Source organism: Bicyclus anynana, chromosome 13 (assembly GCF_947172395.1).
Source record: "Bicyclus anynana chromosome 13, ilBicAnyn1.1, whole genome shotgun sequence".
Taxonomy (NCBI): Eukaryota; Metazoa; Arthropoda; class Insecta; order Lepidoptera; family Nymphalidae; genus Bicyclus; species Bicyclus anynana.
This window is the reverse complement of record NC_069095.1, coordinates 7,688,321-7,712,362: the sequence shown is the minus strand read 5'-3', so window position 1 is coordinate 7,712,362 and position 24,042 is coordinate 7,688,321. Positions and strand designations below refer to the sequence as shown.

The 24,042-nt window shown below is 33.1% G+C and overlaps 2 protein-coding genes across 2 annotated transcripts; both read right to left on the bottom strand.

Annotated features, from left to right (window-relative positions):
- Window positions 1-5,184: 5,184 nt before the first annotated feature.
- LOC112043051 (circadian clock-controlled protein daywake) lies at window positions 5,185-8,575 on the bottom strand. Its single transcript, XM_024078312.2, has 5 exons — window positions 8,277-8,575; window positions 7,823-8,060; window positions 7,194-7,327; window positions 6,583-6,738; window positions 5,185-5,392 (listed from the first exon to the last, which is right to left on the bottom strand). The coding sequence occupies exons 1-5, from the start codon at window positions 8,353-8,355 to the stop codon at window positions 5,241-5,243; spliced, it is 759 nt and encodes a 252-aa protein (XP_023934080.2). The 5' UTR covers window positions 8,356-8,575; the 3' UTR covers window positions 5,185-5,240.
- Window positions 8,576-11,535: 2,960 nt separating this feature from the next.
- Window positions 11,536-23,670, bottom strand: LOC112043106 (uncharacterized). The gene is made up of 9 exons (XM_024078384.2): window positions 23,530-23,670; window positions 21,799-22,018; window positions 21,207-21,337; window positions 20,449-20,604; window positions 19,638-19,790; window positions 15,344-15,578; window positions 13,402-13,535; window positions 12,321-12,476; window positions 11,536-11,728 (listed from the first exon to the last, which is right to left on the bottom strand). Exons 1-9 carry the CDS (start codon window positions 23,588-23,590, stop codon window positions 11,577-11,579), a joined length of 1,398 nt encoding a protein of 465 aa, XP_023934152.2. The 5' UTR covers window positions 23,591-23,670; the 3' UTR covers window positions 11,536-11,576.
- Window positions 23,671-24,042: the final 372 nt, after the last annotated feature.

The following is a 24,042-nucleotide window of genomic DNA, read 5'->3' as shown; positions in this document are numbered from 1 at the left end:
ACTGCAAAGTGTTTTGAGCTTGCTTGGTCAAGCACACAGAATCGTTGAGGGCACATTTTACTGCGATTTCGGAATCTGCAAGGTAATTACTTTTTTATAAAGAAAAGCATATGCTAATAATAATGAGAGAATATTATAGGATACAAATTTTAAATATTATTTTTGACGTCATTTTCATATTAAAAGATTTTTTATAGATTTATGAAAAAGTCAAAATAAACAAACCACCACCCATAACTTTGTATTATTAAATTATATACCTACCGTACCGTATAATAGGGATGATGACAGTTTTTTAAATTGTATATAAATTAAGAGTATACTAATAGCAAAGCAATTTTGTAAAAGTAACAGGGTATCTGCGATTATTACTTTCGGAGTTACAGGGATTTAAAGGGAAAAGGGAAGCTAAGACTGTATGAATTTTATAATCTTAATTTATTGAATAGATTTTGAAATTTTATAATCTTATTTATTTTGCAAATATCCAGTCAATCTTTGCTTTTTATGTATAACACATTGACCTTATTTACCCGAATGTATAATAAAAATCAATATATTCAAACTTAGTCATCATCCCCATTAATTCACTTACCGGTTAGTTTTTTGTGCGAAAATTCTGCAAATGTAACACTAAAATTACACAACACAATATGTAAAACTAAAATTATAAAAATCTCAGATTTCTTCATTATTGATAGTTGTTTTAGATAGTGCAGATGTTGCTAGTGGTAGATACAGATACTAACTGATGTTTTGTAGAATAATTACTGTGTTGTTCTAAATACATATTATTTTTTGTTAAATTAGTCAAGCAGAAAGATTTCATTGTAAATGAAGTTTCAAATGTTACACGGAAATATATTAATAATTTATGTAAATAAATAGTTTCATGTATACATATACAATTATTGAATAGTAAGAACACAGTAGATATAACAAGCAGTATAGTAACTCGGCCGTATTTTTGAAATAAATACCTACAGCCGCGCGCTCCGTAAACATGTGATAGGGCTGCCCGCCTCCAGCATTTTAATTACATTTGCCAACTTTGTGTTTCCATTTAGTTATGTGATTGTAAATATACTTTTTTTTAAATAAACAAATAAAAAATTTTGTAAATTGTAGTAAAATAGGAAGTGATCAATAAAATACGTGTTGTTTTTTGATTGGTAGATTAAAATAAGGCTGATACTAATCAATTATCTTGAAGGACCTTCATATATTTATTTTGGTGATGCCATCTAGGTATTACCACCACACTAGATGACCAAATAATAAAAAAATGGTCAAGTGCGTGTCGGGCCATGCGCAGTGTAGGGTTCCGTAGATTATGTTAGCACTTTAATCCCTTATGTAATGCACAAAAATACCGATAACGATACCCCCACACTATAGAATAGACGATAAAAAGAGATCCTGACTTGGCATGTAGGGAAGGAACTACAAAAAACAAATTGAGATTGACCGGGTTCGCTAGTAGTTTAATAAAAAAATCTGGATAGGTATATTAATATCAGCTGGCTCTTTACTGTTTTTATTCAAATACATTAAAGTATGAGCAACACAATAATGTTGTTAAATTCAAACAACTTCTTTACTTAACTTCTTTATTAAATTAAAATACAGGTATACAAAACATACATGTCATAAGATTTAAATCTATGTATTACCTAATGATCAAAGAAAACAACCTAAATGAAGAAGTTAATAAATAATTATTTAATAATATTATATTACCGTTTACGTCATTTACCTATTTACACAATTTTATCATTTAAGCATTTATATATATATATATATATATATATATATATATATATATATATATATTAAATTATGCCTTTAGAATACAAAATATTAATCAAACTTAAAATAATAACTTTTTTCCTAGTCGTCATAATTAAAAAATCCAATACACTTCGTTCGTCACCGCGGCACAGTCGCAACGGTCTTCACCCCACGATCACCCCACGTACGAGGTGCGTAGGTATAGCTCGCGTTTCGACCTTTAGTATGAAGTCCTACTACTGGTTTTACTGTGGTAAGAAGGAACGCTGTGTTTAAAAAACTCGACTTTAGTTAACGACCGTAATTATTACACCTACGTCTTTACCTCGTCTTAATGGTTTTAAGTAATAATTAACATATATTTTTATAAGTACAAATAACATAATTAAAAATCAAAACTAAAAATCGAAAACATTATTCTACTTCCTACTAATATTATAAACGCGAAAGTTTGTTTGGATGTTTGGATGTTTGTTACTCTATAACGCCGCTACTATTGAAGCGATTTAGCTGAAATATGGAATGGAAATAGATTTTTATCCCGAAAAAATCCATGGTTTCCCGAGATTTGCGAAAACAAATGAATTTGATGATATGAATGTTTGTTACTCTTTCACGCCTCAATTACTGAACCGAATTAGCTGAAATTTGGTATTAAGATATATTATAGCCTGGATTAACACATAGACTACTTTATCTTGGAAAAATCCATGGTTCCCGAGGGATTTGTGAAAACTAAACTCCACGCGGATGAAGTCGCGGGCGTCCGCTAGTAATATAATATTTTTTACCTACTTTACCTACACCACTTTGAGGCGCCAAGGCGGTGATTTATTAATTCAAGGTACCTATCATAACGATTTTTTATCACCAGGGTTTATGTTTTTCGTGCGTATCCAGCATGTATGTATATATAACTATGTAATATTCTTTATTAACTCATATCTTCGAAACCGCTTTTCGGACTTATAAAACATAAATGTGAAAATGGGAGCCAAATTCTATATCAAATATGTGTGTCGTTATCGATTAGGCCAACAAAAGAAATGTTATCTTAATAAGTGCCAAATTCTATACATTATAAAACATAGACTACATCAAATAATTTGGCTTCTATTTTCACAAGATTACTATTTGTATTTAATAATTTATTTTTTAAAAGCAGACGCTACGTAGTTCACTCGTGTAGTTCCCATTCCCGTAGGAATAGAGGATAAAATATAGCCTATAGTGTAGCTTCCCAGCATTGAAAGAATTTTTCAAATCAGTTCACTAGTTAATAACATGTGTAGTTCCAAATAATCTTGATTAAAACAAAGGGCCTTTCAAAATCTTCATAGCAAAACTTATACTTTCAAGATTTCTATTAATATATCTCTGATTTTTATGAATAGTTAGCCAGTGAGTATATGAAATGTATGAAATGAAAAACCGAAAATATGAAAAAAAACCTCAACTCGGAGAAATTAATTGTTGTCTGATTTTCTACTTTCTATGAACGCATTTAACTAGCTGGATACTGATAATTTTAGCTTAGCAAATACCCGAGACTCAGACCATTTTAATAACTGTTTATCACAATTCCCACGGGATCCATGTTTTTTTGTCCAAAAAACATGAATTAACACATAGTGGGTTAATCCAGAGTTAAATCTATTTCCATTCCAAGTTTCAGCCAAATCGCTTCAGTAGCAGAGGAACAAACATACATACCTACTTACACACACACAAACTTTCGTCTTTATAATATTAGTGTGATATAATCAATGTTAATTAATCAAATTACTTTATTGTGAAGCCTCAATAGCTCAACGGTAAGAGCGGTCGGACTCATCACCGAGGGGTGGTGGTTCGATCCTCACCCCGTTGGTCTATTGTCGTACCCACTCCTAGCACAGTCTTTCCCGACTAGTTGGAGGGGAATGGGAATATTGGCCATATTATAAAAAATATGGCAAATGTTCTTTTTTAAAAAAAAAAAATGTACGTAAAGTTGCCCTAAAATCAAGATAAAAAATAATATATGGGTGAAATACTAAATTTTCATATTTACCTAAATAAAAAGGTTCACAAAAGTACAAAACATTAAAAATCAAAGAGTATCATGTGTAAACAAAGTACAACTTTTAAAATATACACATTTAACTTCACGGAATCGTCAATTTGACAGCTGCGGTCTTTCTAGTGCTAGGCAAGGAGAAACATGCGGAAAAAGGGAGTGTTACTTAATTGTGAAGGCATTCCTTAACCTTTCACCTATTCACGAGTCCAGGGCTCTGCTCTGCTGCTCGGTGAATCCATGGATTGTTAAGATATTCGTCTCATACCACATTGTGTTTTTGCATTACTATGGACTTTCTAAACAATAGCAATCACTTTTTATAAGTAAAAATGCATTACTTACCCTGATAACTGTTTGTTATCAAACAATGTAGAAGGAATTTCTCATTTTGTACAATTTGTACAGTGCTTACTCTAATGAAAGCCCCTTTATGCATGCAAGTGTTTCATTATGAAAAGTTTCATCTTTTCTTTTTTTTTTAAGTATAAAAATTACATTGCCAAGAAACTAACTAGGGTCGTGGGTACCACGCAGCTCCCTGTATGTCCATAATTGCGCATCTTGAAAAGTGATGCAGAGTTGAAATCTGGTATCTGCCAAGAACAACGTAATGAGTATACTTGAAATGGTGGCCGCCGACGAGGCTTAGTGTGTCAAAATCTGATTCTGTTGTATCATACTTGCTAATTGCTTTTAATGGTGCTAAAAATAGTGTTTGATTGAAAGAATTTCTGACATAAAAGTCACTTTTCAAAGTTATACATTTACAATTCTCTGCGTGTGTGAAGTCTACCAATCCTCATTGGGCCAGCGTGGTGGACTATTGGCCTAACTCCTCTCTTTTTACGAGAAGACTCGAGCTCAGCAGTGAGCCGAATATGGGTTGATAATGATGAAACGTGAAACTTTATATGGATGTATGTTTGGATGTTTGTTACTCTTTAACGCCGCTACTACTGAAGCGATTTGGCTGAAATTTGGAATAGAAATAGATTTTACTCTGGATTTATACATAGGCTACTTTTTATCGCGAAAAAAAAATGATTTTGATGGTATGAATGTTTGTTACTCTTTCACGCCTCAGCTACTGAACCGAATCACCTGAAATTTGAAGTAGATATAGATTATAGTCTGGAATAACACATAAGCTAGTTTTTATCCCGAAAAAATCCATGGTCCCTGAAGGATTTGTGAAAAACTAAATCCCACGTGGACGAAGTCGCAAGCGTCCGCTAGTTAGGTAATATTAATTCATTGGTAGACCTATGCTTGATGTATGGTTACTTCGAGCTTTATTCAATTAGTATGAAATAATAATAAATTAAAACACATTTCAGTGCAAGATATGTTTTATTATTGTTTAATAATTACGTATATAATATACTTTTCAATACTGAGCTATTTCTTCTAAAGGACAAGATCGCAGGTAGATTTTGAGTGCATAATACAATTTGTCAGTGATCTTCCTATTGAAGTAACCACCAAAGTTAGACATGAAGATTCTCCAACTTTCGTTCATTGTATCAAGAAGCAATTCACCTGAAATTAAAAAAAAAACCAACATCAATAACGTAAAAATAATAACCGACGAGACTAAATACAGCAATCTCGTCAGAGATTATATATTTGAGCCGTTTGCGGACGAAACACTAGGACCGTGGGGTCCGAGTACTCGCTTTCTTTTTAAAGAAATTACAAAGCGATTAAGCGACGCCTCCCGTGACCAGAAGGATGGCCTATATTCAGGCCAGAGAACTAGTATTCCCATACAACGTGGCAATACTGCCAGCCTTCTGAGTTCTGGGCACTTTAGTAATGAACATCGATTTGGACGAATTCTACGACGCCCGAGTCTTTAGATGTATGATTTAAATTTAGTATATATCCTTTTTTATGTATATGTAGTTAATATAGATAGGTACGTAAGTAGGTATTATAAGTTATTGTTTATTTTTGTTTTTAATGTACAATAAAGTATATTTCTTCTTCTTCTTCTTCTTCTACGTAGTTTTAATATTATTGTGAAATTAAACATATAAAACTATTAAAAAAATGTTAACCGATGTCTTGACATACATCAAAAAGTTATTGCATATGTTCAAATAATTCAAAAAAAATCTAAATTCATTTATTTCAAGTAGGCCCAGTTTACAAGCACTTTTGATAAACCATATATCTATAGGTTATGGAGTAATATATAGGCTACAGAGTGCAGAGGTTGCAGAGTATTTTCCATAACTTCAAGGTATTGTACAAGTCCACTTACAGGAGCCGAACTGCATAAATATTTTTTTAAGTAACAAAATAACTTTTATGTTTTCATACAAAGTAATTCAAATAATTCCGATTATTTCACTTGTAAAATTACTCCGGAACAAACATGCTCAAACAGCTTAACGCGCATTTATGGTACAGTTTGGCCGAATTTCAGTATATTTGTAAAGTACTCGCGCGACTCAGACTTCCGTGGACGAAGTCGCAGGCATCGTCTATGTATGCTATACTATACTACTGCTACTACTATACTATACTAGCTGATGCCGCGCGGTTTCAACCGCGTGGGTCCTGTTCCCAAAGAAATAAGGAGATAATATATTGTGAGACTGAGATTAGTGCGTTCAACCAAACAAACACTTCAGCTATAAAATATTAGTATAAATATTTTTATGACCTCAGTGAACTATTTCGAGTTCCATTTCTTTAGAGTGGTGGTATGTTTATCAACTTACTCTTTTTAACATCTCCGTCGAATATATTAGAGAAGTAATACCGAACGCCGCCTGCAGAGTTAGCTCCGTAATAGTAAGTATGTAAATCCATAATGTCTTTCCCGTTATCATCTTTGACGATATCATACATGAACAAGATTTCCATTTGTATATCATCTGAAAGAGATGCTTGAATGTTTTATACAATTCTAGAAAAATATTAAACTTTTTTGTAACTTACGGCGATGGAGCGAGCTATGCTAGAGTTTCAGAAGAACCAAAGTCACTGACATAGCTCAGTGAGTCGCGAAACTGAAGTGGCAATGGACAGGGCACATAATTCGAAGAGCCGATGGACATTGTGGTCCCAAGGCGTAGGAGTGACGACCCTACATTTGAAAGTGCAGTGTTGGTCGACTAGGTGGACCGAGGACATCAAGCGGGTTGTCAGGAACCGCTGGATGTTGGCGGCTCGAGATCATTTTGAAAGTTCATGCAATGATTATGATGATGATAACGTTTTGTTTGAAAGCTGACATAGTCAACGTGCCGCCATTTTTATTTTCGATATCGGCGATCACAATTAAAAGTCTTTAAAAAAAGTTTATAATATTTATTATTCGGGAACTTACTTAGAGTTATGTTTCCTATTCCATCGCCATAAACGCGAAGTAAAGACAATAATATACCATCGCATTTATAATCGAACTCCATAACCATATTTGTGTGAAATAATACTCTTATGTATTTAAATTCCCGATTGATGCTGTAAAAATAAAATGAAATCATTCAAAGACAGAAAAACATACTCTCATATAAAATATATTGTAATGTTATGGAATAGGTATTAGAATGTAAAATCGTTTAGTAAAAAAAAAGGCTGAAGCTTGTAATTATTCACGACCGGAGCCTTTTGCCAAAACAGACTAAAGCGAATTTAAAAAACTTCAATCTCCGATTTGAATTAATTTGCGAATCACAACTTTGCCAAAAAAACCCTTCAAAATATTACAATCAGGTTTTTCTCAACCAAGAGGGATCCAAAAATAAAAATGACAAAAAAGTGACTTAAAAAAACCCTTAGGGGCCGGTACGTTTTAATTAGTTTAACAATAAGTTTGGAATCTTACTATAAGTCAAATTTATTTCTAAAGTAGAAGATCTGTATGAAAGTCCTTCATCGACCTGTCTGTCGGATGAAAAGTTTCCAGAAGTAGCCCATTATACTAGTACTTACATAAATATAAATTAAAACGCTTACCTAACTTTATCAAAAATCGCGTTTTTCATTCCTGCAACTGTTATATTAACCCATGCATAGTGAAACTTGGGAGTATGTACTATTACGTCATCAATGTGCAATTTGTCAATTTTTTGAATACCAAGCTCAGGAATCCCTTTGACGAATGACTGCAAAGTGTTTTGTGCTTGCTTGGTCAAGCACACAGAATCGTTGAGCGCACATTTCACTGCCGCACATTTCACTGCAACTTCGGAATCTGTAAATTAATGACTTTATAATAAAAAATAATTTAATTAAAAAAAAAGTATTTTAAAATGTAAATTAGAAATATTATGTTTTCAGATCAAATTCATTGTTTAAAAAAAAATTAAATAAAGTAAATCCATAATTTTAATGTGATGTAAAAATATATATCCCACCTTAGATTGTTATTATTAATGTTATTATACTTACTAATAATAAAATCACTTACCGACCAGTTTATTGTGTGAAAGTTGTACAAATGTAACAATATGTAAAACTAAAATTATAAAAATCTCCGATTTCTTCATTGTATAGATGTCGATACCGGTAGATACTGATTCTGACTGAAGTTTTGACGAGTGTATTTATTTTGTTAAACTACTCATTTTATCATGGAAATAATCAGAAATAATTAATTTTTAATGAGATGTTACAAAACTTCACTCGGAAATAAAGATGTAATTAAATATTTACATGTATATACAATCATTAAACAGTAAGAAGCGACACTTTGTCAGAACTTTGTACTCGTATGTTATTTGAATTATATTTACAAACGTAACTACGTCATTACGTCGTTGAAGGTTTAATGACCGATTTTAATATTAATAAGCATATTTTTTTCTGTACATTTAACACAATAATATTTAAATAAATAAAACTTTATGCTTATATGATGACACATACAAAAAAAAAAACATACAGACGAATTGAGAACCTCCTTCTTTTTTTGAAGTCGGTTAAAAAATTTTCCTAAATGTATTTTTTATAAGTAACAGTATTTTAATTTCAATGACTTTAATAGTTTAATATAATTTTTTGATTGAGTACAACTTTGCCTAGAGTTATTATTATTATATTGTCATCTAAGAACTTCGTGAAAATCTTTTTTTCATGGTTATTCATGAATATGTTGTGGTATCAAAATGAAAATTTTTCGTTCATATTTTGTCCGAACCTCCACGAAGCAGTTTGGTATGTAATTTTCACATGTAGATCATTTAGAGAGATCTACATGTGAAGATGAATTTTCTCAATTCTCTACGTGTGTGAACCCTGCTAATCCGCAATCCGGGTCAGCTTGGTAAACTTTTAACCTAACCCCTCTCACTCCGAGAATATGGGTTGTTAATAATGACATGTAGATTATTATTAACAACCCATATTCTCATAGTGAGAGGGAGGCATGCAGGTTTCCTCACGATGTTGTTTCTCCGTTTCATACACGCGATATTTAAATTCTTAAAATGCACATAACTGAAAAGTTAGAGGTGCATACCCGGGACCTACGAAACCTACGCCCTCCGAATCGAAGGCCGAGGTCACGTCCACTGAGCCATCACAACACAGTTAAGTACAAATAGATGAAAAATTCAATTTGAAAATAAAAGAACGAAGTTGCGGGCACATTGTAGGTAAATAAATGCTCTTTTTTAATTTTATGTGTTTTTCATTTACAATTCTCAACTACGGGTTTTAATTATCATTATTTTTGAGATAATAAAATTAAAGCAACTAATTATAATTTATTTATAATCCAACTGTGTATAAAGTAAACTAAATAAAAAAGTGAACTCAAAACAACATTTAAATAAAACCGTCCAAGTGTGTGATATTTTAGAGGTCCCGGGTTCGTGTCCGTGGGTCAGGCTATAAGATGCTGAATTTCTTCTATAAACAAACCGGCCAAGTGTGTGTCGTGCCACTCTTGCCACACTCAGTACAGAATTCCGTAGATTAAATTAGTTCTTACCTGTAACGATACCATGGGATAGACGATAAAAGAATCATCCTCAATTTGCAATAAGGAAGGAACCCCAAATATTTTTTTCCGTTTTATAAACGTAATGAATATACATACCCATCCCAAATTTCAGCATTCTAGTTCCAACAGTCTCTTATCATGTATCTATCTTAGTATATTTGTTTTCAATGTGGCCGTTAAAAGTTCATAAGTACATACCTACAAAAAAAAATTATACCTAACATATAAAAAGTAAATAGGCCCGTTTTTTGAAAAAAACACACTGTGTAGAAGAAAAAACCAACGTTTTATTAGGTGAAACATCTATTCAAAAAAAAAATACCAATCATAAAATCAACTTTTCAGGTAGTTAGAACCGAAAAATTTCGGCTAACATATGTTGCGTTATTTTAGTAGGTCTTGATGTCAGACTACGACGACACCCTGTATAAGTAGTTAGTTATATTTTGTTATATTTTTGTAATTTGTATATTATACTCGTATGTATAAATATGTTTAATAATTTATATTGCACTTTCCCTCTCTTTTTAGCAATCCTCCAGGGGTTACCTAAAGATTGCTGATAGCAATAAGGCCGCCTTTAGAATCACTCATTGTGCCAACTATAAGCGTAACAGTGTCTGATTTACTACGTATTTTAAGTTTGGCGGTCCATTACGGTCTATTTTACGTGAACACATAGCTATTCTCAGCTCATATTATTCGTCGTCGTCGTTATCAACCCATATACGGCTCACTGCTGAGCTCGAGTCTCCTCTCAGAATGAAAGGGGTTAGGCCAATAGTCTACCACGCTGGCCCAATGCGGATTGGCAGACTTCACACACGGAGAGAATTAAGAAATTCTCTGGTGTGCAGGTTTCCTCACGATTTTTTCCTTCACCGTTTGAGACATGTGATATTTAATTTCTTAAAATGCACACAAGTGATAAGTTGGAGGTGCATGCCCCGGACCGGATTCGAACCCACACCCTCCGGAATCGGAGGCAGAGGTCATATCCACTGGGCTATCACTGGCTGTAATAGTAAAAAAGTTATATTATAACACACTTTCCGTAAAAAGAGCAGTGTTATAATTTAATTTTTTAATTGATTACAGTATGCATGTGAATAGTCTATGCCATTGTTATTTTTTGATTTCATAATTGGAATATTATGACACGAGATTAGATAAAAAATATTATATAACTTTTGAGCTCTATTTTAAATCTCCATAAAGAATAAATTAACTGGTAGCGAACATGTACGTTAAATCCAATTAGTCGCTTGTATTGATAGTTATCCAGCTTCAAGGCATATAATGGGATTGTCTAAATCTAATTGTGATACAAACATTGTATTCAAAGTTAAGTTAATATTTTCAGGCAACTATAAACTAGGTTAAACGTACAGCATGCACACAAGAAGATTAATATAAAGTCATTAAGCTAGTCAAATAACTTTACAAGCAAAAACTGTGCTTAATGTTGAGGAAAAATCAAGTAAGTATAACATTAACTGGACATTATAGGTATGTGTAAATAATTTTGATAACGTCATTATATATCTTTTTTAACTATAACATATTTTAACTTATATAAAAAAACAATTGTTGTAACATTTTTGTTTTTATTAAAATAACATCAATTTCCAACAATTGATGTTATTTTAATAAAAAACAACCTAGGTAAGACAAAGAAAAAGATTTTATGTTACGTATTTTGCTACCAAAAAACACACAGTAATACTTTTCTCTCATAATATTTTTTCATTTAATGATCAATTTTCAATATAGAGCATATTCTTGTAAAGGTCGAGATCGCATGTAGATTTGGAGTGTTGTAAAGAATTTGTCTGTTATCTTTTTATTAAAATATCCACTAAAGTAAGCCACGATTATTCTCCAACTTTCATTCATCAGGTCAAGAAGCAATTTAGCTGAAATTAAACAAAAATTATATCAAATCTGTACTAATATTATAAGGCTGCAGAGTTTGTTTGTTGCTTGAAAGAGCTAATCTCAGGAATTACTCAAACGATTTAAAAATTCTTTTATCAAGAAAGGCTATATATTACCCCCGTTTTCCTAGGGGAACGGGAACCACCCGGGTGAAACTGCGCGGCGTCAGCTAGTAGGTACCTAAATATTTTTTGGAATGACAATTTTCTAAAAATTTTTGGAGTTGATTATGTAAATGTCAAAATATTGGCAAACTATGGGCTTCATAAGAAGGCTTGTTACGTATGAGAAATTAGGAGATTCCGCAGAAGAACGAAAGTCACAAGCTGGAGTAGCAATGGGCGGGCACATAGTTCGAGAAGGCGATTGACTTTGGGCTCTCATGGTGCTGCAACGGCGACCCCGAGTGTTGGTCAACCCCTCACAATGTGGACTGACGACATCAAGCGAGTCGCAGGGAGTCGCTGGATGCAGACAACTCAGGACCGTGGTTGGAAGTTCCTACAACAGTCTATATCTCCTGCAGTGAACGTCCATCGGCTGATATGATGATGGTGTATATAAACTTACTTCTTTCAGTCTCTCCGTTAAATAAATTGGTGAAGTAATAATCAACACCACCTACTGGGTCAAACCCGTAGTAGTAAGTCTTTAAATCCATGATGTGTTTTCCATTATGATCTTTTATTATATCATACACAAACAAGATCTCCATTTGCATATCCTCTGAAATTGGTTAAAATAATTTTAAGAAGATATTTTCATAGATAAACAATGCTTTTTTTTAATTTTATTTAATGTATGAGTATGCTAATAGCGAAGCATGTTGTGATTTGTGCGTTTATATTACTACTTCAAAGCTTCGACCAACATCTTAAGGAGCCTTCACTTAACTGCTGGATCAAGGGTCGGATACAGAAGGCAGTGATTCTTGAGACGGTGCGTATTGTGAGGAGGTTCCTCACTCTGGAGCCCTGACCACCGGTTGCTTGGGCACTCAAATGTCCCGCAGTGGGAGGGTTAACTTTTTTTTTTTATTTTTAATAGTGTTTTGTATTTTACATTTATATTAGAAATGTTAAAAGTTAGACTAAAAACTAAAAAAAAAAAGGAGTAATAAATATATGAGAGTGTTAAAAAAAATCACATTCATGAATGAATGTATTTCATCTTATAACGATAAAAGACTTTCATTTCATTATTAAATGAAATAATTTTATATATTTTATAATCATTCATACAATCGCAGTGAAAGTAAAGCGCAGTGTTGGTCGACCCCCCCACTAGGTGGACCGAGGACATCAAGCGGGTTGCAGGGAGCCGCTGGATGCTCGCGGCTCGAGACCGTTTTGTTTGGAAGTTCATGTAAGAGGCCAGCAGTGGACGTCCATCGGCTATTAATGATGATGATCCAGACAATGTGTTCAAATATTAATTAGTTAATATTGACCTTATTCAAACGAATGCCTCTTAAAAATCAATTAATTGAAACCTTTGAATTGAAATTCTTGTACCACTAGAAAGTTATTTGTGAGTGGCATAAGCTATATTTTAACCCTCTTATCTTACTTGAACGGGAATGACGCGTGTAAAACCATGGGGCGTTGGTTAGTATTTTATAAATATAATGAAAAATAAAACAGGTACTTACTAAGAGTAACGTGTCCTTTTCCATCACCAAATATATAAAATAAGGACATCAATATACCATCGCAGATGTAATCAAACTCCATGATCATAGTCGTGTGAAATAAAACTCTGATATATTTCAGGTCCTGATTTATACTGAAACAACAATAGTATCTATATAAACCATCGTAAGTGTTATTCATATTAATTGATTATGAAACACGGCTAAAACTCACGTGCCCCGTATGGGTAACTAGTCGGGCATACTCCGACGTAATATCACGTGAGTTTTAGCCGTGTTTCATAATCAATTAGTATCTATATAATTTCGTTCTAAGAAAAGATATTAGATATGAAAAATTTGTAATGCTCTAGGAAATTAATCAACTTGTACCAACTACATATTCAAGTACAACAATTCAACCGTGTCCAGGACTCCGCCACAGCCCATGATTTCTTTGTTATTTGATTTTTTTAATATATTACGGGTAAAGTATGAAATTGCCGATTTGTACTGAAAATCTAAATTGTTAATTTTTTAATTTTTAACAAATTTATTTAATTAATTTAATCAAAATAGTTGCCATTATTATCTATACATTGCTGCCATCTAATAGGAAGGTCATTAATGCCTTTGCGATAGAACTCCGACGATCTAGACTGCACAAACTGTGTGAAAGCATTTTGTACTGCCTCCTCGGAAGAAAACTTCTTGTCACGTAGATAATTGTCCAAATCACAAAAAAAATGGTAGTCCGTTGGAGCAAGGTCTGGTGAATACGGAGGATGACGAATAGTTTCTAACTGCAGTTCCTGAAGGGTTAAAATGGTTTCTCGCGTTGTCGTGGAGCAATAATGGTGAAGATCGATTCATGAGTCGGGGCTGTTTAACTGCTAGTTTTGTCAACATGGTTCGGAGTTCAGCACAATAGACATCTGCCGTTATTGCTTGACCAGATCGGAGAAAACTATAGTGAATAACACCATGCTGAGGCCACCAAACAGTTACCTTTTTGTTGGTAAGTTTTGCTTTAGGACACTGTTGTGGCATTTGACCTGGGGTCAGCCATTGCATATTTCTTTTCCGGTTAACATAAAGAATCCACTTTTCATCACATGTTACAATTCGATCCAATATTCCTTCATTTCTGTACCGGGTCAACAAGGCAACACAAGTTTCAACACGCGTTTCTTTCTGCAGATCAGTCAAATTACGAGGCACCCATTTTTCGTATTTTTTATTTTATTCATTTGACGCAAGTGAGTCAATATTGTGGGTAAGGTAACGTTAAACCATGCCGCTAATTCCTGGGTAGTTTGACTAGGATCGGCTTCCACTATCTCTCTTAATTCATCGTTATTCACCTGTATGGGCGGTCTTCCTCGTGGCTTTTTCTTTAAGTCGAAATTTCCATCACGAAAGCGTTTAAACCAAAATCGCACGGTGCGTTCATTAGTAGACCCCTCTCCAAACGCAGCATTGATATTGCGGGCTGTTTCTGCTGCGTTAGTTCCGCGTCGGAACTCGTATTCAAAAATCACTCGAATTTTCGCAGTATCCATCTTTTTTGTCTGAATTGAATAATAAAAACAATTGAAAGCCGATATTCAAATGTTTTACATTTAAAAAAAAAAACATCATAGAAACCATTTGAAAAAAGTTTCATTCGAAAACCTCAAACCATGAAGATTCTATGTCAATTCAAAAAACCTATTGCAATAAAACGGCAATTTCATACTTTAACCCCTATTATTATATGTAATAATAACCAGTGCACAGTAAAACCAGCCGTGGTTTGTGTTGCATCATGGTTGGGCTTAATTTTAATATGTACTTTGTAGAATACTAAACAAATAAAATGAAAAAATAACGCTAACGTAAATGCTTGCCAGTATCTCAGGAGGAGCTCTGGCGTGAAATACTATCTTTAATGAGATACTTATGAAAACTTAAAAATACTTACCTTACTTTATCAATAATCGCGTTTCTCATTCCGGCTATCGTTATATTGACCCAGGCATAACTAAACTTGGGAATTTGTACTATTACGTCATCTATATACAATTTATCAATTTTTTTAATTCCAAGTTCAGGAATCCCTTCGACGAATAGTTGTAAAGTGTTTTGAGCTTGCTGTGTGAGACACACGGAATCATTTAGCGCACACTTTACCGCAATTTCAGTATCTGGAATTTTATCTTTAACGAAAAAAAGAAACGTTTGTATTAGCTAACAATTTTTTTATTAGGATATTATACAGACTAAAAAGTTTGAAGTTTCACAATAAAGCTTTGTTTATTTTTTTATTTATTACTTATTTAAATAACTACAAAGTCATTAAATAAAAACATACAAAATCTTTTATCTAAAGATAAAACGCAGTGCAACCTTATCACTAATAGTGATCTTTATATTTATCTTAATATTAACCTATATTTATACTTGTATTAAACTGGGACAGGCCAAATTCTGTGCACTGAACCTATTTTTAAATTTTTAGTTGGAGGGCATTATATAATCGATACTGAAGCCAAAAATATATATTTTTTAATTTTTTGTCCGTATTTTATGTTGACCGAGCATCACCACTATAGAAATTCAAATGAAACTTAGTACGATTTTAGGCTATAATATGGAAAAGGTGCACTAATAGGATCTTACCAAATTGTTTTCGGGATTGTTAATCGATTGTCAAGGAATTACTTAACCCTGCGTCCTGTATTTACAAGTTCAGGACTCTGCTTGAAGCTTTTCTCTCTACCACGCGATGGACTCGGCACCCGCACGATGAATCCATGGAATGCTAAGATATTCGTCGTTCGGTATATTAAATAATCCCGAATGACTAAAAATTAAGGAACAGTTGCAGGTATAGAAGAAGCTCCGCTGCTGGTATAAAGTCAAAAAGACACATGATAGCCTAGTGGATATGAATATAAGATAGCCTAGTTGGTTCGAATCCGGTCCGGAGAAGCACCTCCAACTTTTCAGTTGCGTGCGTTTTAATAAATTAAATAACACGTGTCTCAAACGGTGAAGGAAAAACAAAGGAAGAAACCTGCATACCCGAGAATAGTCTTAATTATAACGTGTGTGAAGTCTGCCAATTCGCATTTGTAAATAGTGAATGCAAGTTGATAATATATAGTCTATTACTTATATTATAAAGCTGAAGAGTTTGTTTGTTTGTTTGATTGAACGCTCTCAGGAACTACTGGTCCGATACGAAAAATGATTTCAGTGTTAGATAGCCCATCAAGCGAGAAAGGCTATATTCTATAAATTATCCCCGTATTTTCACGAGAACGGGAACCACGCGGCGTCAGCTAGTAAATAAATAATATTGTGACAGTAATACGGAAATTACTAATCTACTCGTACATTTTCAAGCATATCCATATTTTTTACTTCCACTGCGTAAAACTAACTCTTATGTTGGAGGACAAAGTTACATTTTGTTATAAATTTACCCACACCAACTCAGTTTTTATTGTCTGTTTAATTTATACATTGTGGAATACAAAATATCTATTTTTTTACTTTGAAAAACTATAACTTGTTACGAGTATAATATTATTAGAGATTTATGTTTATGAAGTAAAAACGTTAAAGATTTAATCACGCTAATGACTTAGACTTGTACCTATTCACATTTTTTAATTATTACGGATTATATTGTTTTATTATATGTATAATTAATTAAAAAATATAATGTACTACTTATATAAGTAGTATTTTAAGCTTCAAATTAATTTATTTACTAGAAACATAAACGTGGCCACAGAAAACATGACGTGGCAAAGCCACATAATATAGGTAGGCATAAAGGTTTAGGTTTCGTAGGCCAGCAATGGGTGAAAACAAAATTTTATATACTAGGAGTCGATTAGCGGTTTCACTCGCATAGTTCCCCTGGACCCATAGCCTATGTTACTCGCTGACAATGTATTTTTATTTTGGTTAAACAATTTTCTAATTCCGTTATCTGGTTCAGGCAATAAAGCGTTACAAACAAACCGACTTTCGCACATAAATAAATATAGTATTTTTGAAAGATTGTGATTTGAAAATCGTTATGCATTATTGTTATTTATAAAACCTTTGTGCCTATAATAAGCACAATCAAGCTTTTTTGAAATTTTTGTCTACCTAGCTGTAAGCTTGTCTACTATATATTGTTTATATTAGCTCAGAAGTACACCAATTTTATTGAAAACTACCGAACCGAAGGTTTTCGTAAATCTCGTGAATCCAAGGATTTTTTCGGGATAAAAAAAAATCAAGAGTAAAATCTATTTCCATTCCAAATTTCAGCCAACTCGGTCCAGTAGTTGCGGCGTTAAATAGTAACAAACATCCAATCATACATCCAAACATCCATACAAACTTTCGTGTTTATAATATTAGTAGGATGATACTTTATTATTATTTTCTACTTACGAGTATGTGTGGCGATGGCCGTTTGTATATACGTTACAACAATACATAAAAAAGTTGCACCGAACATTTTAATTTTCTTCATAGTGCTAACTGCCAACACCGTCTGGAATGGCAAATCCACTACAAGTTAAGGACAACGTTTAACCGCTTATAAATATTAAAATTTATAATATAAGATAACATAATTAAAATCGTACCTAATTAATTAAGGTAATTCATTTTCAAGATGAAAATATTATATCCATTGCAGTCGGGTACCTAAGATACGGTAAGGAGAAACCACGGTCATTCAAAGATTAACTTTGATATCAATCTAACTCGATCGCAATTAAGGGAATTGTTAATTTGTATATTTACCCTATAAAAATAAATATACCTTTAATATGTTTAGCAGAAGCTTCAAAAGTGGATTTAAAAAATAAGAATTATTTTGTTATCCTTGTTCAACATTGGTTATGTTGAACAAGGAGAATAACAAAATAATAAATACCACAATATTTGTCAGGACAACTAAAATAACAAATCAAACTGTAACCAAAACAAACCCTGGAATCGAAGAACACTCTCAATTGTCAATCAGGATAAATTTTCCATAGAGTTACAATATTACAGCGGGCATAATAAAAATAGTAAAAAATTACAATGGACAAATCAAAGAAAAAAGAAAAGAAAGAAAATCGGAGAAGTGGTCAGTGTACTTTCTAATTGTATATAAATTAAGAGTATACTAATAGCAAAGCAATTTTGTAAAAGTAACAGGGTATCTGCGATCATTACTTTCGGAGCTACAGGGATTTAAAGGGTCAGATTTGCGGTGCTGCCGCGGATTCCTGAAAAACGCTCCAAACAAAATGGCACTATTTAGTGACGTCGTCGGCTCACTGATCGTTAGGTTTGTATGGGCGTTCAAACAAAATTACTAATATCTTTGTTATTTGTGAGTTTATGTTTATAGTTCATTTATTGAAAATATCACATTTAATGTAAGGAAGTTAGAACTGTATGAATTTTCATCTAATTACGATAAAAATAGATTTTGAAATTTTATAATCTTATTTATTTTGCAAATATCCAGACAATATTTGCTTTTTATGTATGTATGTAAATCAGTAACATTGACCTTATTCACCCAAATGTATCATAAAAATCAATATATTCAAACCTAGTCATCATCCCCATTATAAGTATAATTTAGTCAAATCTAAAGTTAGGTTAGGTTAGGTTGATGATGATGATGATGAATGAGATTATAAATAACGTATTTTACAATTTAATGGTAACATATACATACATACATACAGTTAAGTTAAACAACTGTATTTCATTATTTTTATTTTCTCATCTTCATCGGTAATTTATAACTCAGAATTCCTTAACATATCGAAATACGATTATGTTTTGTTCTCTCATTTACATATTTGCCTTTTTGAAATGTTTAACAATGTTAATGATACAAAATATAATACATATATTAAAAATTTATAAAAAAAATCAACTCAGCGGGACATTTGAGACGACATTTTTGACATTTTTGATGAACCGCCTCACAATACACGCCGTCTCAAGAATCACTGTCTTCTGTATCCGACCCTTGATCCAGCAGTTAAACGAAAGCTTCTTATGATGTTGGTCGAAGCTTTCCGTTACAAGACCATTGGCTGAAAATGGGTCCCTATACAGATATGCTCTATAAAATCGGATCGGAAAAAAAACAACTCTGCGAAAGAATAGAATGGTATATTTTAATTACTTTATTTGTATATTAATTACAATAACTAAAACATTTATAATGTGCATATTATGTTGCATGTAATGTTAATAGTACAAGAGAACTGAATCTAATGGCACTGAGTGTACATAATTTCGGATCGCATTGAAAATTTTGTCATTACTCTTATCGAATAAGAATCGATTGTATTTTATTGTCAACAGTTTCCAATTCTGCTGCACCAATGTGTGGAATTTGCGACCTGAAACAGTAGACAACATGATCATTGATCATTATCGGCATGTTATCTTCATCACTCTAATACTCTAACTTGTTTGTATTTTTAGATAACTAGTTGATATCCGCGACTTTGTTAAAATTAAGTTGTCCATAAATCGTTTCCATTCCAAATTTCAGCCAAATCCATTGAGAAGTTATTCCGTGAAACAGTCAGAAATATATATATCATAAACATAAACATTTCACAAATATCTTGGGAATCAATGATTTTTGAGGGATAATTCTCAATCTCAAAGGGTCTCTATTCCAAATTTCAGCGAATTCGGTTCAGTAGTTGCGGCGTTAAAGAGTAACAAATGTCCCACGGGGACCATTAATCTTCCGGGATGAAAAGTAGCCTATATATTAATGCAGTCTATAATCTATGTCAATTCCAAATTTCAACGAATTCGACAAAGTAATCGCGACGTAAAATAGTAACAAACATTCAACACCATCAAACCATCATAACCATCAATTTTTCGCAAATCTCGCAACAACTATGGACTTTTCAGGATTAAAAGTCAAATTTTCAACTCTAATTTAAGGACTTGGGTCACTTATTGAGAACTTAATTAGTGCCTTGAGTCACTTATGAAAATAGTCCGTCATTAGATGTGGTTACATTTATAATAACTTACTTAATTCATTGTTCCCATAATAAAGATTCCCGAAAACCACATCGACGCCATCTTTCACGTCATACCAGTATTGGTAGCCCTTTAGATCAATTATATGCCTGCCTTGAACATCTTTTATGATATCAAAGGGAACAACAAACTCCATATGGACGTTCTCTGAAAATATAAATGTTAATCACTCTTCACATCAGTTCTATAGATTCAAAGATTACCTCCTACTTCACAACGAACTTTATTTTTTTTCATAATATTTGTATAGATAACAGATATCTATATAACATAAAATTAAAAATTATGAAGAATCCCCGAATGTCATGAAATTTTTAATTACACTCTCGATCAAGTCGTCAATATTCCCCTTCAGTGTGCTTTCATTTGAGACCCCACTCAAATATATTTGCAGACATTCGGTTGTTCTTCCCCACTTTCAACCCCCACAACTTTTAAACGGCTCAACCGATTTTCATCAAACATGTCTAAGAACACTCGCCCGTAAGTCACCTTAATACAGAAAAAACTAAATTGAAATCGCTTCATCCGTTCGGGAGCTATGGTGCCACAGACAGACAGACAGACACGTGAAATTTATAACACCCCTCTTTTTGCGTCGGGGGTTAAAAATAAATAAATAAGAAACGTAAAACCAGACTCCACTAAAAAGGCAAGAGATTGGTAATAGTTTACGATTGATGATTAAATTTATTGATAAATAAATAACTATATAGATTACGACATCCAATCCTTAAAGGATAACTCACTTAATTTCATATTCACTTCACCTTCCCCCGCTACTGGCAGTGAAAGCAAATATCCCTTCTTCACGTAATGAGCTTTTACCGACACATCTGTGTGAAACAACAGCCTCATCACCTTAGAGTTAATGTCAATGCTGAAAAAATATGTAAAAAGGGCTTGAAAATTACAGTATGAATGTGTTCTTACGTATCAACATACTAAGATATTAGCGTAATGATCGTCAAAGTACCAAACATTTTGTTTACAATTTTTTCCTTATTTTAATTTTAAACAATTTTAATTTTTTCGAATTAAATTCATTCTCTCCCATGAAATTCAACACTAATAATGGCGGATTCATGACGTTTTCAATACAGTAGTCGATTTGACGTTTGCTGTCAATTGTCATGTCATAGTTGCTTTATGGGCGCCATCTTGATATAACTCAAAAACTTGGGTTTTAATTTTATTTGTTTCTTTTTATTTAGTCAGATTTATTCACTTATTTAGATTTTAATAAAATCCTTGTATTTTTTAAATTTTATTGATACGGGGTACAAGAGTGGACCTGAAATGGACCATCTTCTTAATATAATGTAGATTTTAATTCCAAACCTGAGGTTATCAATAACCGTGTTCCTCAAGCCTTGCAAATAGATGTTATACCAATCAACTTTGTATCCTTCCTGATCGACATGCAGGCTATCAATGTACATGGTATCGAGCCGTTCCACTCCCAACTCGGGAATACCAGCCGTGAGTGATGGAACAAGTGTTTGAGCGGTCGAAGTCAGACATCTTGCATCCCATAGATAACATTTTTGGGTCAGAAATGCTGAAAGTAATCATATCTTTACAAACTTCTTTAATTACTCGAGTATTCAAGGCTAGAATAATTTTTATGATGGAAGAGTGAGGCCTACTGTCACAGGCATCATCATGCCCAAAAGAAGGTTTCAACAATGAAATTTATAAAAACTTGGATGTAAACCAATAAATATTTTGTATTTTTTTATTTGTATGATCTTTGATTTATTGGATTTATCTCAACCCAAATTATAAAGAAAAAAGATTATAAAAAAAATCATTTTCTCACGCTTTTCGTACATAACAGCCTTTTGATTTTTGATTAGATCTTAATAAATTTCATTGTAAGCTTTTATACATTGTTTTAGTATTTTGTTAATAAGTACCACTGTGAAACATGGCTAATATTTGATCATTCTATCAACACATCATATAAAAATATGATGTGTTGATAGACCGACTTCAAAAAAAGGAGGAGGGTCTCAATTCAACGCGTATGTTTTTTAATGTTTGTTATCTCATAACTCATTAATTTAACAACCAATTAAAAAATTCTGTTTTTGGTTGAAAGAGTATATTTTTTGACGGCCTCCGTGGTGCAGTGGTATGCGCGGTGGATTTACAAGACGGAGGTCCTGGGTTCGATCCCCGGCTGGGCAGATTGAGATTTTCTTAATTTGTCCAGGTCTGGCTGGTGGGAGGCTTCGGCCGTGGCTAGTTACCACCCTACCGGCAAAGACGTACCGCCAAGCGATTTAGCGTTCCGGTACGATGCCGTGTAGAAACCGAAAGGGGTGTGGATTTTCATCCTCCTCGTTACAAGTTAGCCCGCTTCCATCTTAGACTGCATCATCACTTACCATCAGGTGAGATTGTAGTCAAGGGCTAACTTGTAAAAGAATAAAAAAAAAAAAATATATATAATATTTCCATTTTATTTTCATGAAAATCGGTTTAGTAATTTTGTGTTAAAATCAAAATTACTGAAATACGTTTTTGTTGTCGGTTCAATTTTTTATTATAAAAAGATTATTATTAGACCTGGTTCTTGGCATTAAATCAATATACACCATAATATCTATTGTAAAACGTATTAATAATATGTATTGCGCAACGGAGGGGTATAAAACCTCAATTGATTTGACTCCAATTTTGAAAACATTATATGGTATCATCACCATATTCGGCTTACTGCTGAGCTCGAGTCTCCTCACAGAATAAAAAGGGATTTGCCAATAGTCCACCACGCTGACCTAATGCGGATGGGTAGACTTCTCACACGTAGAGAATTAAGAAAATTCTCAGTTATGCAGGTTTCCTCGCGATGTTCTTCCTTCACCGTTTGAAACACCTGATATTTTAATTTCCTAATATGTATATTACTGAAAAGTTGGAGGTTCATGCCCCTGACCGGATTCGAACCTACGCCCTCCGTAATCAAAGGCATAGGCCATGCACTGGGCTATCATGGCTCGATTAGCCGTGATTCCCGATTTATCTATTCTATATATAGAAAAGCGCGAGAGAGTAATTACTTACGCGATCCAAGAATTAATGTAAACTGCATCAAAACCAACGGTAAGTACTTAATAATCTCCATAGTAATAACTCCTGTTCACCAACAATCCAGTGAAGCATACTGAGTGGTACTAAGTCTTAAATAGGTTTACTTTGTGCTTTATTCAAGCACTTTGGAACCTGTACCTTAACGGACCTTCCTAGGTTACAAACATAATAATAATTAATCATGTATTAATAATAAATTGTGACGGTTATACAGAGTTTTGTGTTTAAATATAACCCGATGTGCCTAGATCGTATTTCTGAGGAAATCTATACTAATATTATAAAGCTGATGAGTTTGTTTGTTTGTTTGAACGCGCTAATCTCGGAAACGACTGGTCCGATTTGAAAAATTCTTTCAGTGTTAAATAGCCCATTTATCGTTAAAAATTATGAGCTATATATTATTCCTGTATTCCTACGGGAACGGGAACCACGCGGGTGAAACCGCGCGGCGGCGAAATATTGAGCTTTTTCTATTTCCAAGTT

Bases quoted from the DNA above. Each gene is read 5' to 3' on its own strand.
- LOC112043051 (XM_024078312.2), bottom strand. From the start codon at position 8,355: ATGAAGAAATCGGAGATTTTTATAATTTTAGTTTTACATATTGTTACA. The intron at 8,061-8,276 runs GTAAGTGATTTT...ATTAATTTACAG, and splicing joins TTCACACAATAAACTGGTCG to ATTCCGAAGTTGCAGTGAAA. The intron at 7,328-7,822 runs GTAAGCGTTTTA...TTATTTTTACAG, and splicing joins GCGATTTTTGATAAAGTTAG to CATCAATCGGGAATTTAAAT.
- LOC112043106 (XM_024078384.2), bottom strand. From the start codon at position 23,590: ATGGAGATTATTAAGTACTTACCGTTGGTTTTGATGCAGTTTACATTA. The intron at 21,338-21,798 runs GTTTGGAATTAA...ATATTTTTTCAG, and splicing joins ACGGTTATTGATAACCTCAG to CATTGACATTAACTCTAAGG. The intron at 13,536-15,343 runs GTAAGTATTTTT...TTGTTGTTTCAG, and splicing joins GCGATTATTGATAAAGTAAG to TATAAATCAGGACCTGAAAT.